The sequence below is a fragment of the Stenella coeruleoalba genome (genome assembly GCF_951394435.1).
Source record: "Stenella coeruleoalba genome assembly, chromosome: 18".
Taxonomy (NCBI): domain Eukaryota; kingdom Metazoa; phylum Chordata; class Mammalia; order Artiodactyla; family Delphinidae; genus Stenella; species Stenella coeruleoalba.
The window spans coordinates 1,241,302-1,258,220 of record NC_137164.1 but is presented as its reverse complement, the minus strand read 5'-3'; the positions used below and the strand labels follow the sequence as shown (position 1 = coordinate 1,258,220).

At 52.7% G+C, this 16,919-nt stretch overlaps 1 protein-coding gene across 4 annotated transcripts in view; it reads left to right on the top strand.

Annotated features, from left to right (window-relative positions):
• LATS2 (large tumor suppressor kinase 2) overlaps nucleotides 1–16,919 on the top strand; it is an 80,838-nt gene that overhangs the window by 47,420 nt on the left and 16,499 nt on the right. For all 4 annotated transcript variants that reach the window (XM_079902788.1, XM_079902790.1, XM_079902789.1 and 1 more), the window contains one exon: nucleotides 1,392–1,941. In XM_079902788.1, coding sequence (XP_079758914.1) covers nucleotides 1,600–1,941 — 342 coding nt within the window. In that variant the 5' untranslated portion in view covers nucleotides 1,392–1,599. The remainder of the gene's footprint in view (nucleotides 1–1,391; nucleotides 1,942–16,919) is intronic.

Here is a 16,919-nt window from a genome sequence, read left to right as displayed (position 1 = left end):
GCTCAGGATGGGAACAGCAGTGACCACGGGACGCTGAGCCTCACTCTGTGCTCACCCGCTGCTGCCACCTGTTGGACGGAGGGGAGGGAGGTGACCTCACCTGTCCCAGGCTACGCAGCCCTGAGCCCCTGAGCCAGGTGCTGCCGGGCAGCTGGCAGCTAAGGGCAGCGTCAGGGCGGGGCTCGCCTTCTGACTGCGGCATGACAGCACTCAGTGCGTTAGCCGGGAGCAGGTGGAATCATCGTGGGGAAGTGCCCTTGTGACTGCGAGCTCTGCACAGAGAGTCTGCTTCCATGCTGAGGGGTGGGTGCCGCACACAGACGACTTGCCTCTGCACAGCCCTTGTTACTGTCGTCACCGTGTGACCACCCACATGCTGTTACCAGACCCCTCCATGCAAGTGTCAGTTTCCACAAGCGAGACATTCTCATTTTATTTTTATTATTTATTGATTTATTTTTGGCTGCGTTGGGTCCTCGTTGCTGCGCGCGGGCTTTCTCTAGCTGCGGCGAGCGGGGCCTGCTCTTCGTTGAGGTGCGCGGGCTTCTCATTGCAGTGGCTTCTCTTGTTGCGGAGCAAGGGCTCTAGGCGTGTGGGCTCAGTAGTTGTGGCTCGTGGGCTCAGTACTTGTGGCACACAGGCTCTAGACCGCAGGCTCAGTAGTTGTGGTGCATGGGTTTGGTTGCTCCGTGGCATGTGGGATCTTCCCGGACCAGGGCTCAAACCCGTGTCCCCTGCATTGGCAGGTGGATTCTTAACCACTGCGCCACCAGGGAAGCCCCGAGACATTCTTATCTGGTCAAAATGCCGGTAAGAAGTTGACCACTTTATAAAAAAACCCAGAGGAGTCGTGACCCTCAAAGTCTCATAGCACATTGTGCGAACCTTCAGCGTGGCAGGCTGTGGTTTCTCTCAGGAGGTTTGGGAGGGCTTTATAAGAGAGAGTTCCCAAGGTGTGGAAGGACCACCGGCTGAGGTGAGTGGGGAGGCTTGTTAGTCATGCTGTGGGGATGCAGGGCGTGGTGTGGACCAGCCGGTGAACCCTCGAGCTGTGGATTTCCAAGTGAAGTCATATTATAAAGGAGCACTTTAAATGAGCTGTCAGTTGTTAGTACTGTTGTTCTTGCCCCAAATTGAGTATTTATAAGAAAGTATTGGCTTCTGCAGCGGTATGTCATTGCAGGTTACATGTTACAGGAGACGCCTGGGGTGGCCCTGCCTGTCACGTGCTCGAACCAGAGGTGAACCGTATCTTTATCTTTTCTGAGAGGTGGTATGTTCTTTCTTTATCTTTCCAAGTGGAATATTTTCAGGATCATGGTCCATTTCTGAAAAGTGTCATTAACATTATGTGGGAACCACAAATGAACACCTCTCATTTTCCTTTTCAGGTAGAGATGGTCTTCAAAGTGAAGTCTCTGGAAAATGTTCGGTTCTCTGCAGAATCTACAGAAATGGAAGGAAAGAACATTTTCAAAACAACATTGTTGTGAAAGTGTGTTTACAACTAACTGATACTGTTGACAGTTTTGTTTTCGTTTTAACTAATAAAACACTTTAAGAAGATTGTATTTATGGTCAAAGGAAACTGGACTAACCATGCGGCCGAAGACTTTTCCCGCCACGACCTACTCTGGGAACAGCCGGCAGCGGCTGCAGGAGATCCGCGAGGGGCTGAAGCAGCCGCCCAAGACCCCCGCGCCGGGGCCGCCCGCGGGGCCGGGCAGTGACGCCGCCCTGGATGCCAAGGCCCTGGGGGGCAAGGACGCGGCTAGGCAGCAGCAGCAGACGAGGACAGCCCCGAAGTTCGGGCCTTACCAGAAAGCCCTGAGAGAAATCAGATACTCCTTGCTGCCCTTTGCTAATGAATCGGGCCCTTCGGCCGCCGCAGAAGTAAACCGACAAATGCTGCAGGAATTGGTGGACGCGGGCTGTGACCAGGTGGGTGGACGCTCCAGGGAGGCTGCGCATCTGGGGTGCAGAGGAGACCAGCAGAGGTCCCTGGAGAGGGGTTTCTAGGCTACAAACCCGAGGCCCTTTCTGCGTCCCATTGCACTGTTTTCCACCTTCTCTCCAAAACCATCTTGTTAGCTGCTTTCCTTTTCAGGCAAGATCCAGAGATTTCTCAGCTCTCCTGAAGCTGTGTCCCGTGCGCTTTCTGTCCTGTCCCTGTGAGGACGGGAAAGCTTTCCCACGTAGCCCTCTCCTTGGGGTTTTTTGGCTTATCGTGAGCTGTCGTGGGGAAGAGACTGGCTTCCTTGAACTTGTGTTTGGTTTGTGCATTTTTTAACTCAGCTAAGGGGAAGGTTGGTTAACATGAGTCGGCTCTTTGCCTCTGTTTTCTCCTGTTTTAAAAGATAGCATCTATGCTATTAGAGGAGACGTAACTATATTAAGGGAATGAGAAAGACTAGAAAATAAAAAGCTTGAGAAATCATCAGAATGGTGGCAACACAGCCTGACTTCTCACGCTTAAGCATAAAGGCCAGTTAATGGAGGAGACATCAGTTACACAGAAACACACACGGGGGCCGTGCGTACGATCCTGTGCTCTTCACGTGGCTGAGTAAAGCCCGAACCGAGGGGCAGGACCGTATGAAATGGAGGTCGTGTCCAACCAGGTAAAAACGTGTCCGTGACATGTAACTAGTAAAAATGCAGCTGTCTTATGAAACGGCTTCTGAAAGCAAGTGCTGTATCATCACCTGTCGTGTGAACGTCAGAGCTGCATGAACGTGGAAATAGACCAGGCACGTCTGCCGCCCTGCAAACTGAGTAGGATTTCACGCGCAGAGCGCATCAGGATGGCTTGGGCACTTCTAGTTTCTTAGAAACAGCGTAACTACGTACTCCTGGCCTCACAGTCATGGGAACTGGGAGGAAAGAGAAACAACGCCGTCTTTTATTTCCAAAAGCTACCTCAGCCCTCTTATAGTTTCTTACCGGAGAGCTTAGATTTCTCAGATGATCTGTTTGGGAAACTAGTGGTGCTGTTTTGTGGGGCTTCCTTGACCCTTCGGGATGTGCCGGGATTGACCTGGGTAACGAGCTGCTTTCGTGAAGCCCAGGCTGTGAACGGCGGGTGCAGAGGGTTAGCAGCGCGAGCGGACAGCACAGCCACGGCCTTTCTCTCTGTGAAAACATGAAGCTGTCCCCTGACCAGCAGAACTTGTGCTTTTGGAGATAGGCTGGAGCCGTCCCAGGGAAGTAGTGGGTGACATTGCAGATACTCAGCCCTATAACAAAGCTGAAAGCCTTGTGTAAATCACTAGCAAACAAGAGGGAATCAGAGCCGCTGTTCTCGCAGTTGTGATAAAAACAAACAAATTGGGCACACGATCCAGAATCCAGGTGGGCTCTCATTGTGGTAAAATCCATGCGTGATAACTACAGCGCAAGAAATAACGAAGCTGGTGCCGTTTATAGTAGAACACCAATATGGCAAAATTAAGGGTCGGGACACCCGTAAGTTCCCATCAGCATTTAATTTATGGTAATTGCTGGCAGAAAGGACCCTTTACCCTTTTGATGCTCCTGAAATAATCCGTCAGATTGGTGCATAGCGTTACTTTGTGGCTTAAAACAACTCTGCCTTCGGTCTGACCCTCCAACTCAGACTTTTCTGGCCTGGTTAGAGGGTACATTTGCTTTCAGAGAATTCTGGTTGCAAAGTCATTATGTGAACCCAAATAATGTGAGGAAAAGCTCAGCAGTACCTCTACAGTTGTGTGTCTTGGATAAAGCAGGTGATTAGAATTCCCGTGTAACAGGTACAGAGAATTCCTGTCTGTGCAGCTTTTCCCCTTGCCTCCTGTTGTATTGCCTTTTAATCTAGGTTCAGTTTTGTTTCCTTATATTTTGAGTTTAGATGCCATTTCAGCCCTATATTTATAAGAATGGCAGTAAACTCCCAGTTTCCCCAAGGTCTTACAGGTCCTGTTGGTGACGACACACTTTTATATGCAGTGTTTCATCTACTGCATGTGCACACACACTTTTTTCCCCATTTTATTGGGACTCTGATTCAGTTTCTGGGAAAACGTAAAAGACTGTTCACTGTGTAATGGTATAATGTATATGTCAAACGGTGTAATGTTCATAAATCTTTTGCACGTAAATCATTAAAGACTTACGACAATTTCTATAGGGCAAACAAAGAGGCCACTAGGTTAATATTTCTTAAGGAAGGAGCTGTTCTTTAAATATAGATTTAAGGAATTGGAAAGATATGTTTTTGATTTTGATTTTGAGCATCCTGTTTTGTAGTCTCTTATTAGCACAAGTGATGACTTAAATTTAGCTCTTACTTTATCTTTCTTATAAAATTTAGTTTCACTTTTTCTTTTAATCTTTATGGTTCCAAACGACCATATTACCAGGTGTTCCCTCTTTTTCTTCCTGAGACAGTTTTAGAAACGGCTGATTCAGTGTTGCCGCAATGTTCATATGTGTGACATTGCTGCTTCTCGGAAGCACTGACTTGTATTCGCCTGCTGCATTGTGGCGGGTTAGCGCAGGTAGGGCGCCCTTGGGGCCCCTCAGAGTCTGTGCTGGGGCCTTGGGAGAGCAAGGATGCCCATGGCTCCTGGGCCCTTAGAGCAGCTGAGCGTTGCATCACGGTGTGTCCCCAGAGGGGGACTTAGGTGAGGAATTTCTTTCAGACGGGAGTCCTGGGACTTGTTCGTGCTTTTTCCCAGTGGATGGCCTGTGGCCTGACCCTGCCCACCTCCCTCCTTGCTCTGCCACGGGCGGTGCTGAGTCCAGGCGCGGCTATGTTCCCCTGGTCCCGAATTTCTCTGTTGGTATAATTTTCCTAATCCTGACTTAATCCAGTTTTCCTCACTTTATTGTATGTGTTTAAGTGAGTAAAATCTTTAACTAAATGCAGGTAGGAAGAAATGTAAACAAACAAATCGATTTCTTATGCCCAGTTCGGCCTGAGGAAGAAAGCCAGTGGTCAGGGACCCGAGCACAGCACCAAGTAGACTGGGGTGACTTGGTCAGGAGGAAAAGGGAGAGAATTCTTGGCATCCTCAAGCCGAAAAGTGCCAAGGAATCACGTTTCCCAGCCCACCACACAGGGTGCTCCTTGACCCAGGTCCTTTGCAGAGGCTGCGGCGCTGGGCGTGCTGCCGTCACAGTGGAAGGACAGGCCCTGGTGGTGGCTGCGACCGTGTGTCCCCGCGCTGTTCTGAGACCGCGTGGCAGCAGTCAGAGAGGACTCCAGTTGCGACCCCATTGACTCAGGCTCCCCCCACCCTGGCAAGCGTGGTCGCACGTGCCTGTCACACACGCTTGAGCGGAGGGAGGACAGCGGTGCCCGCGGAGGGGCTTCCTCCTCAGCAACTTGGTCCCCTCCTCTCGCCCCCCTCCTCCCCCCGGCCACGCTTGCCCAGCCCCCCTTCCCCCGGACAAGCTCACGCCGGAGCTCTGTGGACGTGTCACACTGTGTCGGCGGTGATGCCATCTCCCCTCATCCCTGTCTGGATCAGCTCACCTCCTGCAGGAACCCTGGTTCTTGCCTCCGGGTTTGAGCCGACCCTGGTCAGACCACCAGGCTCCGTTGTTTCTTCTTTTTTTCTTTTTGGCTGCGCTGCACGGCATGTGCATGATCCCCTGACCGGGGATCGAACCCCTGTCCCCTGCACTGGAAGCGCACAGTCTTAACCACTGGACCTACAGGAGAGTCCCGGGGTCCGTTGTTTCTAACTCGTAGGCCCATGGTCGGCCGCCCCTCTCGGCGCTGGACCCGCGAGTCTGCCCCGCGAGTCTGCCCCGTGTGCCCTGGAGGCCCCGCGTGGCCATGGGGCTGTGCCCCTCATTCGGCAGGAGCAGTAATGGTGGGAAACGCAAGCTTTGCAGAGAGGATTCCGGGCGCTGGTCCACTAAACTGTCCCTCAAGTCTCAGGCACTAGAACAGACAGAAGCACAGCTCTGCCTCACTGGCCGTTATCAGGAAAGGGCCAGGGGGTGACCCTGAGGGGCGCTGACGCGAGGCTGCCATCTCTTCATCCTGGTGACAGGTGGCCTCGGTGGTCTCACTCGAAGGCCGAGGTTTTGCTAATGAGGGAGATGCAGGGATTCAGGTGACTCGTATGTTTCCTCCTCTTCCTCTGGAAAGGGGACTAGTGTTCAGGGTTGTCACTGCCCTGAAATACTAATAAGAGCAGGAGGAAAAAAGAAACACTTGAGTTGAGGAATGTCAGTCCTGTAACAGGAAACTGTCTTAACAATGACTGTGGGTGTAGCAGCCTTTGCCTTTTCCCCCTGTTTTTTCTTTTCTTTTTTTTTGATTTTCAAATTAATTTCGGCCCTGCCAAAAGATAAACTATACCTTTCTAAATAGGATTTAGACAAGACACTAGCAAATCATACCTTTGTGTCGTACCTTCCCCCAGGCTTCCCCAGGTCATTAAAGTAGCGTGTGTTCATTGCATACTTTCGGAAAATACAGAAAAGTATAAAGAGAAAATGAAAATTGCCTGTAATTGTATCAGCCCACATATGGCCACTCTGAACATTTTGGTATAAAAGTGGCCAAATTTTTTTTCTAGTTAAAGGAAATTAAGGGAAGTTATCAAGGAGCGATGTGCCCAGGGTGACAGGTGGAAAAACGCTGGTCACAAAACAGCACGTACAATATGATCCCAGTTCTTCTGTTGCAGAAATATACGCGCTGACTCTCTCCCTGCTCGCCTTCCCGCTCAGCTCTCCCGCCAGGCCCGGGACCGCAGGGCTCCTCTCCCCATCTGTTCCCTGCACAGAACCCTCTGAGCGGTCACTCTGGAAAGGAAGGAGCCTGTCCTTTCCCTCCGGAAACCTTCCCACTGTGCCGGGGACGAGTTCTTGGCCTCAGGTCCCGCCCTTTCCCGCGGTCGGCACCCTGGCCCCGCCGGCTGTGTGGCCTCTTCTCAGGCTTCCCAACTCCAGCCCCCCCTTGCCTGGGTGATGCCCTCTCTCTTTGGAGGCTTGTCTTAGTGTCATGGATTCAGAAAAGCCTTTTCTGATCCCCAGTCTAAATCGGAACCCCCTGTTTTCGTTCTTTCATGACCGTGGAAGTTCCCTCCGTGGCGTTTATCAGAATTTGTTTCTATGTGTGTAGGTGTGTATTTCGTTCAGTAACCATCTCTCCCTTCAGGTTGCAGACCTGTGAAGCGGTGGCTTTGTTCTGAGATCACCATCCTCTAGGCCCTGAAACTGTGCAAACCCTCAGAAGTGAAGGGATAAAGATTTCATCATAAACATTTTTGTCGGTAACATCTGTGTTATATTCCATTGTTCAAACAGATGTTCTGTAATTTATTGTAAACAGCTGGTGTTAAAAGGTAAACCGAGGCATATTAAACATTTTAAGAGTTTATTTGAGCAAAAATCTATTTGAGTTGGACAGCACCAAGTCGGAAGTGTTAGGAGCTCCAGGGACCAGGCAGGGGAGAGGGAAGCAGGAGGTACTGGTGGGCTGCAGCGAGGCCTGGCCACCGCGAGGGGCAGAGTTTCGGGCTCGTGCCTGGGCTGACGTGGCATCAGACCACGCGGGGCTCGCGGCCTCCTCGTGTGAGCAGCTCAGCGCTGGCGATGAACAGCCTTCTGCGGGAATCATAACGGATTTCACTGATTTCCTGGGAATAAATTTTAGGGATGGAATTACTAGGACAAGTGATAAGAGCATTTTTATAGTTTTTATTTGAATCGCCACATTTCTTGACAAGTGTTTAAATTGCACTTACGCTTTCAATCCTTCCTGCAATGAATGAGATTGTCTTGGACTGTCCCTGACCAGAGCCTCTCCTTCAGTCATTGTTTAATGAATACTTTCCCCGATGCCTGCAATTTTTTCCTCCTAAGTAGCTTTCACATCTCTGTCTTTTCCGTGCTAACACCCTGCCCTACCCTAGATTCTCCTGAGAAGTCCCCCGACCCCCATTCCTCCTGGTGGCCTTTTCCTGAAACGCGGCCGCAGCCACCCCCTTGGGAGCCGCTGCACTTCCTCACCCGACCCCGTCCTTTCTCTCGTTGCCAGGCACACCGCCTGCCCCGGCCGTATCCCCCTCCTTACACGCCGGCGGCCTCCAGGCCAAGTAACTGCCCCGCACGCACTGTCCGTCCTCCCGCTGGGGCCTCCCCGGCAGCCCAGCTGCATCCCACCCCGCCAAGGCCCGCTTCTTCCGTGGTCCATCGTGTGGCCTCCTTGGGCAGTGGGTTCCCGCACGAGCCGCGTTCTCCCTTCCCTGAATCCCCGTTTCCATCAGGACCCCCCAGGCAACCGTAGTGGCTTACACGGGGTCTTAGGGATTTGCTGGCCCACCTGGCACGTTTCGCAGGTGAATTAGCTGAGAACCCACAACAGTAGAAGGAATCGGTGAAATTAAATATGGATCAGTGGACATCACACAAGCAAAAAACATAGAAAAGATTGAAGAGAAGTAAACAGAATCTCAGAGGCCTGTGGCACAATACCGAGGGGTCCAGGATGTGTGACGTGTGTGAACTGGAATCCCTGAAAGGAGGAAGGGACAGAAAAACATCTGAAGCAGTAATGGCTGAAAACTTCCCAAATTTGGTGAAAACTTTCAGGTACAGTCAGATCTCAATAAAACGGGGCTTCGCTTTGTCGCGGCTCACGCACCGGGGGGTGGGGCTTAAGTGGAGATGCCACTGACCCTTGAACGACTTGGGTTTGAACTTCACGGGGCCACTTATCCACAGATTTTCTTCAGCAAATGTGTCCCACGCACTCTGTGGTAGGTTGAATCCGCGGACGTGGAACCACGAGTGCGGACGGCCGACTGTACAGCTGCACACGGGTCCTCAGCTGTGTGGGCGGTTGAAACCCCCGTCCAACCCCCATTGCTCCGGGTCAGCTGTAGCAAGGGTCCTATATTTTTCCTGACACAATTAGAAATCAACATTTAAGTAGGTGGTGGTAAGTTAAAAATGCATGTTGCAGCCTTTAGAGCCATCACTAAAATACAGTTGGAGGAGACAGAGCTACAGAGTCAGTGAAGAGTTAAAGCGAACGACTAAAGCAGCATTTGATTAACGTGGAAGGAGCCGGGGAGGGAGGAGTGGTGGAGTGAAAGCCAGATGCGTCAGTAGGAATGCAGACCTAAATAAAGCCATAGCGATCATTACACTCGCCGCGTAAAGCGATTAAGCACCCCAATCAAATAAAAATAAATAAAATGAATAAAAAAGCAAGACCCACCTCTGTCCCATCTACAAGGCACACCTATTACAAGGACACAAAGAGACTGAAAGCCAAAGTCTGGGGGAAATGTCTGCCCTGCAAACCGTAAACATCAAGTAGATGCGGTGGCGACGTTGAAATCAGACAGTCCCCTTCAGGGTGAGTGTTGCTTGAGACAGAGGGACACAATAATAAAAGGGCCAGTACGTCCGGATGATGTACCAGGGAGAACACACCTGAAGACAAAGCTTCAGGCTCTATGGGGTGAGGGGTGCCACGCGGGAGCTAAAACCCGGCTCTCCCGTGGTCGATGGAGCGGCAGACAAGGACCGGTGGGATGCAGGACACGCAGCTCCGCGTCCCTCCAGCCTGGAGCATCGTGCGGGGGTCCTTCCTCCGTGCTGAGGGTGGGAGGCCCCGCCCTCCGTGCATCAGCCGGCCACTCATGTCGTGATTCTAGATGCTGACGGGGACAGTCGAGGCCCGGATTGGGTAGGTCAGTAGTTTTGATCCCGAGCCAGTAAGAACCAGACAGGGTTTCAGGGTGCTGTGCGTCCCGTCACGGACAGAGCTGAACACCCGACTGGCCCTGCTGAAAGGCACTTGCAGAACAAGAAGTTGCCACCAGCTTGGGCGCCTTCCCCCTGAGGATTCCTTGCATGGTGTTCCGCAGGTGCGCCCGTGCTGGCCCCGGGACACCAACAGAAACTTCTCCGTCAGTGTACTTGAATTCTAGTTCAAGAACGGTGCAGAACTCACTGGGAGTAGTAATAGTAGCTTAGACGTAAAGGAATACTGACGTAGCTGATAATAACCTGTTAAATAAATAAAAATCCATGAATCAAAAAGCAAAACAGAATGAGACGGCCAGTCAGTGGGCAGCCGCAGCCTTCCGGATTCTGCAGTGGGCGCTCTGTGGGCCCGGCGGAGGCTCCCAGGCCCTTACGGCCCATGGGGGGCGCCTGCGCTGACCCTGGCGACTCGTCTGAGTTGAAGTCTGCGCTGAGCCTGATACACGCCTTATTTGGAGGACTTCGTGCAAAAAAGAGAATGTAAGATATCTCTGTACCTTTAATATTGATTGCACTTGAAAGAGATATGGGGGTAAATAACGTATTAACACTAATTCCACTTTTACCTTTTTCTTCTTAAATGTGGCTACAAGAAAATGGAAGTCCCTCTGTGGCCCGTGTTAGCTTTCTGTCGGGCAGTGGTCAGTTGTGCCAGCGAAAGCAGTCGAACCCTCGCCCACTCCCTGCCCAGACCTCGTGCACTAGAAATGTCAACCAGCTTGGAAAGGGCAACTCATAATTTCATGACTACTATAGGTGTATTGTTTTCAAAATCGTAATTTATGTTCGTTATAGAACATTCTAGACATTGTAGATGAAAATGAAAGCAGCTGAAAATCTTACCTCTGAAAGACAGCCACTGATAAGATTACGTTTTTAACATCAATATTTTGATAGATAAGCACCTTCAGTCTTTTGTGTGTGTGTGTGTGTTTATTTATTTGTTTAGTCCGAGCTGGGTCTTCGTTCACGGGGGTGGGGGGGTGGGGGGTCTACTCTTCATTGCGATGCGCGGGCTTCTGATTGCCGTGGCTTCTCTTGTTGCGGAGCACGGGCTCTAGGCGCGCGGGCTTCAGTAGTTGTGGCACAAATGCTCAGTAGTTGTGGCGCACGGGCTTAGTTGCTCCGCGGCATGTGGGATCTTCCCGGACCAGGGCTCGAACCCGTGTCCCCTGCATTGGCAGGTGGACTCTTAACCACTGCGCCACCAGGGAAGCCCGCTGCAAGTGCTCTGAGCGCCTCTCCTTCCTGCCTGGTCCTCGCTATCACTGTGGCTTAGGGTAAGTTGCTAATCCATCTTACTCTCTCGGTTTTTGCATCTCTGACACTTGGCTGGCGGCACTCATTTCTCGGGGTGATTGTGGCGGACAGGACGGGGCTTACATGCAGGGCCCTCTGTCCACACATTCACTCCACAGGCCTTCCTGCTGCTCATTTCTTTAGAAATCTGCCAACAGCCTGCACGTGCGACTCTCCGAAAGGGTGCTAATGGCATTTTCTAAGAGCATCGTTTTAAAGTGGGACCACTGCTAGGTAGAAAGTTTGGCTGGAAGATTTCCTAGTGGAGCTCCGGCAGGTATTGATGAAGCTTGTCGTCTTTGGAACTCTTAACTCTGCAGCGGCCCAGATGTTTGAAATTCCTGGCCGAGGGCAGAGCGTCCCATTGTACGGACCTGTCCCAAGGTGTGTCAAAATAGCTGTTTTCTCAGGGAAAACGAGATCGTGCACTTCCGAGCACTTGTGTGGTTATTGTCTGGTGTTTAGTCTGCTGCCCGTGGGCACGTGACCAGCTGGAGAAAACAGGCCTCCCTGTAACGAGGAGCATCCCTGCAGTGGTGTCACACGTGTCCATGGAGGGTGGAGAAGACACGGGTTCTGACCCGCAGCTGGAGCTGACACCCACGCACGGTCTCTAGAAGCCCGTCTCGATAGAGCCGAGAGAAGGAAGCAGATATTTTTAAACAGCAGCCAAAGAAGAGGTGAGAGGAAGTGAGGGGGGGGGTCGTGGGTCCCAACACCAGGGAACCGGGCGGTTACTTGGCTGCGTTTCTGGAAGATCATCAGGCCCCCATCGCTCTGAGGCGCCACCGCGAACATGTCGGTATCTGGTGTGATTTTTTTTTAATTTACAGAATGAGGTCATATCGTGTGTGCTGTTGGGTTTGTTTGCTTTGGCTTGAGTTGGAGGCTGTTCGTACCTGGGAGTGACGGCCACAGCGCTGATGGCAGGGGCTGCGCTGGAGGCCGGGCTCACTGCTGCCCACGCCGGGCTTGGCGTCTCTGGAGGAGGGGAGACCCTCAGCTCTGTGAGGTGTCGTGGCTCCCTTGACCCTCTGCCTCACTGCTGTGCTGCCCGTCGGCCCCTCGCTGGGCTGCAGTCTCTGGTCGGAGCTTCGGGTTCAGTGTCCCCAGGGGAGGGCCGGGCCGGGTGGGACCCTGGGTCCTCATCCTCTCCTGCCCGGTGGGCTCACAGCTTGCTCCTGGGCGTCTCACCCCCTCCCTCTGGCTTCTCTATTCCAAAACGTGCTGAGGTCCCTTCTCCGCTGTGATTGTCGCGTCAGAGCACGGATGGAAAATGATGAGAGCGATTTGGCCGCTGACGCACCAGGTAGGAGCCGAAGCCCCGTGTGTGTGTTTGGGACCCACTTTTTGTGCTTGGCCTGTTTTACTTTACATATCGCAAGCATTGCCCCGTGTCATTTTATTCTCCGACACACTGTCTAAAAAAACAAAGTGTCGCGTTCCAGTGAATTGATGATAGACCTCGGTCTATTCTGGGGCACCCAGGTTGTTTGAATGTTGTCACCCATAAGCGACAGCCAGTGGGTCACTCTTTCACTGCCTGACGGGACCCACTGGGCCACAGGAGGGGCTGTTTGAGGCAGGAGCAGGTGCGGAGGGGGGTGGGATTCGGCGCCTCTAGAGCCTCCAGGGCGGAGACCACGCAGGGACGGCACTCTTCCCGTCCCCTGTGCGCTCACGAGATGGGGCCGCCAGGGCAGGAAGGGCTGGGTTTTTGCACGTCTGTTCCTTCGTCCGTTCATTGCTTTCCGAGTGCCCAAGCAGTCCCTGTCTGCCAAGCCGTGGACACAGACGTGAGCAGGACGCAGCTTCCGGCCCCGAGAACTTGAGGATGAGCAGGCGGGATTGTGGACAAGGGGCACAGGCCGCGCGTGGGCAGGCAGCGCTGGGGCTGGCCTTCCTGCCAGACATGCTTGTGATGACTGATGATGATGTAATATTTCAAACGTTTATAGAAGTAGAGAGAATGATGTAACATTTTCCCACCTTGTTCCAGAGACCTTTGGGAGAAACGCTGTGTCACATGGAGCAGCTCCTCTGTGCCTCCGTGCTGGGTTCCTCATTCCCATTTGTGTTCGGTGCCGTTGCTTCAGACGCGTTCTGTAACCAATCTGCCGTATTGTTTTACAAGGTTTTTAAAACCCTGTATAATGTGATCTTGCAGCTTCCTTTTCCCGTCTGCATCATGTTTCTGAGGTTTATCGACGTTGATGGACGAGGCTCCCGTTCATTGTAATTGCTGTCATTTCACCGCCACTTACGTCTCCGTTATCTCACTACTGGATGTTTAGATCGTTTCCAGTTTTCCATTCTCGACAGAAGTGCAGCAGGTGTTCTCCTGTGTGTCTTCTTGTGACACGTGGGGACTTTCTCCGGAAGTGGGGTGTGTGGGTCACAGGATGTGAGCATCCCTGACTTTACCAGATGCTGTCACAGTGTTCTGTGTGGTTTACAGGTCAGCATCTCGTCCTCGGCCTCTGCGGGGCGGTCTTCCCTGTCCTAGCCGACACTTGGTGGTGTCAGGTATTTTAAACACTTGTCCATCTAATGAGTGTGAGATGGTCCCTTATTTTAAAAAATGCAGCCTCTGATTACTGGTCATGTTGGACTTGTTTTGACTCTTTGGGTTTTGAGTTCTGACTTTACCACTGACTGTGTGAACTTGGGAAATGATGACTCATTCTGAGCCTCAGTCTACTGATTTTTTAAAAAATATTTTATTTATTTATTTGGCTTCGCCGGGTCTTAGTTGTGGCATGAGGGATCTTCCTTGCCGCGTGTGGGATCTTTAGTTGCGGCACGCGGGATCTAGTTCCCTGACTAGTGATTGAACCCGGATCCCCTGCATTGGGAACTCGGAGTCTGGACCAGCAGCATCCAGCTACTGGACCAGCAGGGAAGTCCCAGTCTCCTGATTTTGATAAAATACAAGCACCTACATTTTAGGGCGATTCCAAGACTCGGAGACTCGTGCACAGCTCCCGCTCCCTCTCTGCCTCAGTCCCGAGTCCTCCCACCAACAGGGCCCACGAGGCTGCGCCTCCACTCAAGAGACCCTCCCAAAGGCTGGTCTGCAGCACGAGAGGAGCTGAGCTCCCTGTGGGCTGCGAGGGCCCTCCCAGGAACCCAGCAGGAGTCCGTGGGGACCTGGACAGTCGGTGCGTCTGCACAGTCACGCCGGCCCCTTAACCTCCCCCATCCCCCTTAGACTGTGCTCTCCACAGCGCAGCCAGGGGACCCTTTTAAAACAGAAGTCGGATCTCGTGCTCCAAACGCTAGGTGGCTTCCTGCCTCGATCAGGGTAAAAGCCAGCGTCCTTGTCCCGGCCTACTCGATGGGCTTTCACACTGGGGTCAACATCCATTTCAACCCTGAAAACAGTTTAAAGGATTTCAAACATGTTTTTTAAAAAATATTTATTTATTTATTTGGTTGCCCTGGGTCTTAGTCGCGGCACGCGCGTGGGATCTAGTTCCCCGACCAGGGATCGAAGCCAGGCCCCCTGCACTGGGAGCGTGGAGTCTTACCCACTGGACCACCAGGGAAGTCCCAGTTTAAAGGGTTTCGGAACCACGGGGTGGAGTCGGCCAGAAGGGGGCCTGCATAGCAGCTATGTGCCTGTGTGCGGAGCTCCCCAGTGTGTGTCCATTTCAAGGTTACACTGTAACTTTTTCTTTGCTTTTTTTTTTTCTTTTTAATAGATTTTTTTTTGTTTTGGGGTTTTTTCTGTTTGTTTGGTTTTGTTTTGGGCCGCGTGAGGCTTGCGGGATCTGAGTTCTCCAACCACGGATTGAACCCGGGCTACGACAGTGAAAGCCTGGAATCCTAACCACTAGGCCACCAGGGAACTCCCTAACTTTTTCTGAAAATTACATAAAATCTAGCTTGGGAGTTTGTCTTCAGTACCATATTTCATAATTAAACATTTTTGTAAATTTCACTGTATCTTTCAAGGGTGTAGAAGTAGCAGAAGACTGTCTTCCTTCTTAAATGAGCCCACAGCTTTCTAGATGGCCCCGTTTACTTGATAACATTTAAAAAAAAACCACAGAGAGGAGAGCTCCCTGAACTCTGCATTAGACGTCCCTTCCCTTTGATGCCTGTGGGCTGACGGTCCCCAGCAAAGTGGGACGGAGGCCGTGCGGAGGGCTACAGGACACAGGAGAAGAGCAGCTACTCATTGAAAGCTCAGAAAGGAGCTGAAGGTCTGTGACGAAGGATGCTCGGTGGGGAGGCCCGTGTGCCGTCTGTGGGTGAGACGTCTGAATGGCAGAAGTTGACGGTGGCCCTTGTCTGCACGGGAAGCCTCTCCCCACACACTCAGGCCACTGAATTTCAGGAGCCGAGGCGGGCTTGTAGCCGATGAAGAATCTCTTCTTCCAGAATCACGCTGAGCCGCTGGCGCCTGAGCTCTGCCGGCTGGTCCATCTCCCGGCGTCCTGACGCCCATTCGCGGTGCAGGTCTGGCCTTCGTGGCTCCGTCTTGTGTCCGCAGGTACCAGGCGGTGGGCAGCCCCCGCCCCCGTCCCCTGGGCCCAGGGTCCCGCTGCTCACGCACTGGACTGCCACCTCCAGCTTCGTCGTCCGGCATCGTGGGCTGAGACAGAAACCGAATCCTTTCCTTCGTGAAAACCTTGTGCCTCTGACGACAGAGTTCCCAACAAGAGTGCGAGCCGCAGCTGCCCATTAAGCCCCCCTTGATTCCCCTCCCAGCCCCGGAGGACAGTGGCCGGAGGCTCTTGGGCCTGCCCTCTCCCGGTGTCTTCTCTCTACCCTGTAGAGCCCACAGTGCAGTTCAGAACCAAGTGTGCAGAGCTTGGAGCTTGGCAAGCCCTTCCTTCTGAACCCTTGTCCCGACCTCCGATCCTGCTCTGAAAGGAGCCGGGGCCCTGCCCAGCGGGGGAGCAGGAAGGCTGGCCGTGGGCCCCGTCGCACCACGTGCCCCAGTTCAGACATCCAGTGAGGCTGTGTTGTCCCCAGGCTTTCTCTGCCTGAGGCCTTTTCTTCTGAGCTCTGCCCAGCCCCAGCCCCACCCTCCGTCTGGCATCCTCAGCTCAGGCTTTGAACGCGCCTGTCTTTAACTCCGCATCCGGTTCTTCGTGTTGGGCCACCACGGACCTCTACCCACTCGTGTCGCCAGGCTGTCTGGCTGGTGGTGACCAGCTCCCCCATGGAACCTGACTTCTGAGGGGCCCGCACCGCCCACCCCTGTGCTCTCTGCCACGGGCTCCTTGGTTCCCCCAGAACTCAGAACGCCAGGGCTCGTCTGTCCCTGGCAGGGACGGTCTGGCTCCTTCCTTGTTTCCTGGGGCAGAAGAGACTGTCCTAGAGATTTTGTGGTTTTGTGTGTGTGCCTATTTATTGCGTGACTTGTGCAAGCCAGGTGTTAGAGGACCTGTCGGCCTCCCTAAAAGCAGGCATGTGCCGGTGAGGGTGCGGTCAGGGGGTTCCTGCCAGAGCACGGGGGGCGGCCATGCTGGGGAGGCCCGGCAGAGCCTGTTCCCTGAGCCCAGCGGCGGGCCCACTGTGTCCACGGGCAGGTTCATGCCGCTGACCGTCCTCAGGAGGCCCTGGCCCTGGGCAGCACATGTGCTGTTAAAACTGGTTCCCTACCCTTTCCTGGAACACGGCTACGTGTTTCTGTATGTTATATTCTATTTCTCTATGGCTTTTCATTATTGACAAAAATGGGAGTGTTTTTTTCAAAAAGGTTGGACCTAGGTTATCGTAATAGGCATATCCAGGAGTGTAGTGTTCCTTTAAGAACAAATCCCACGAAGATGTAAGAATGGTTTTGTAGTTAAATAGTAACCCAAGTAAAATACTTATTTAAGGGCCTGTGCAGTTGCAGGAGCATG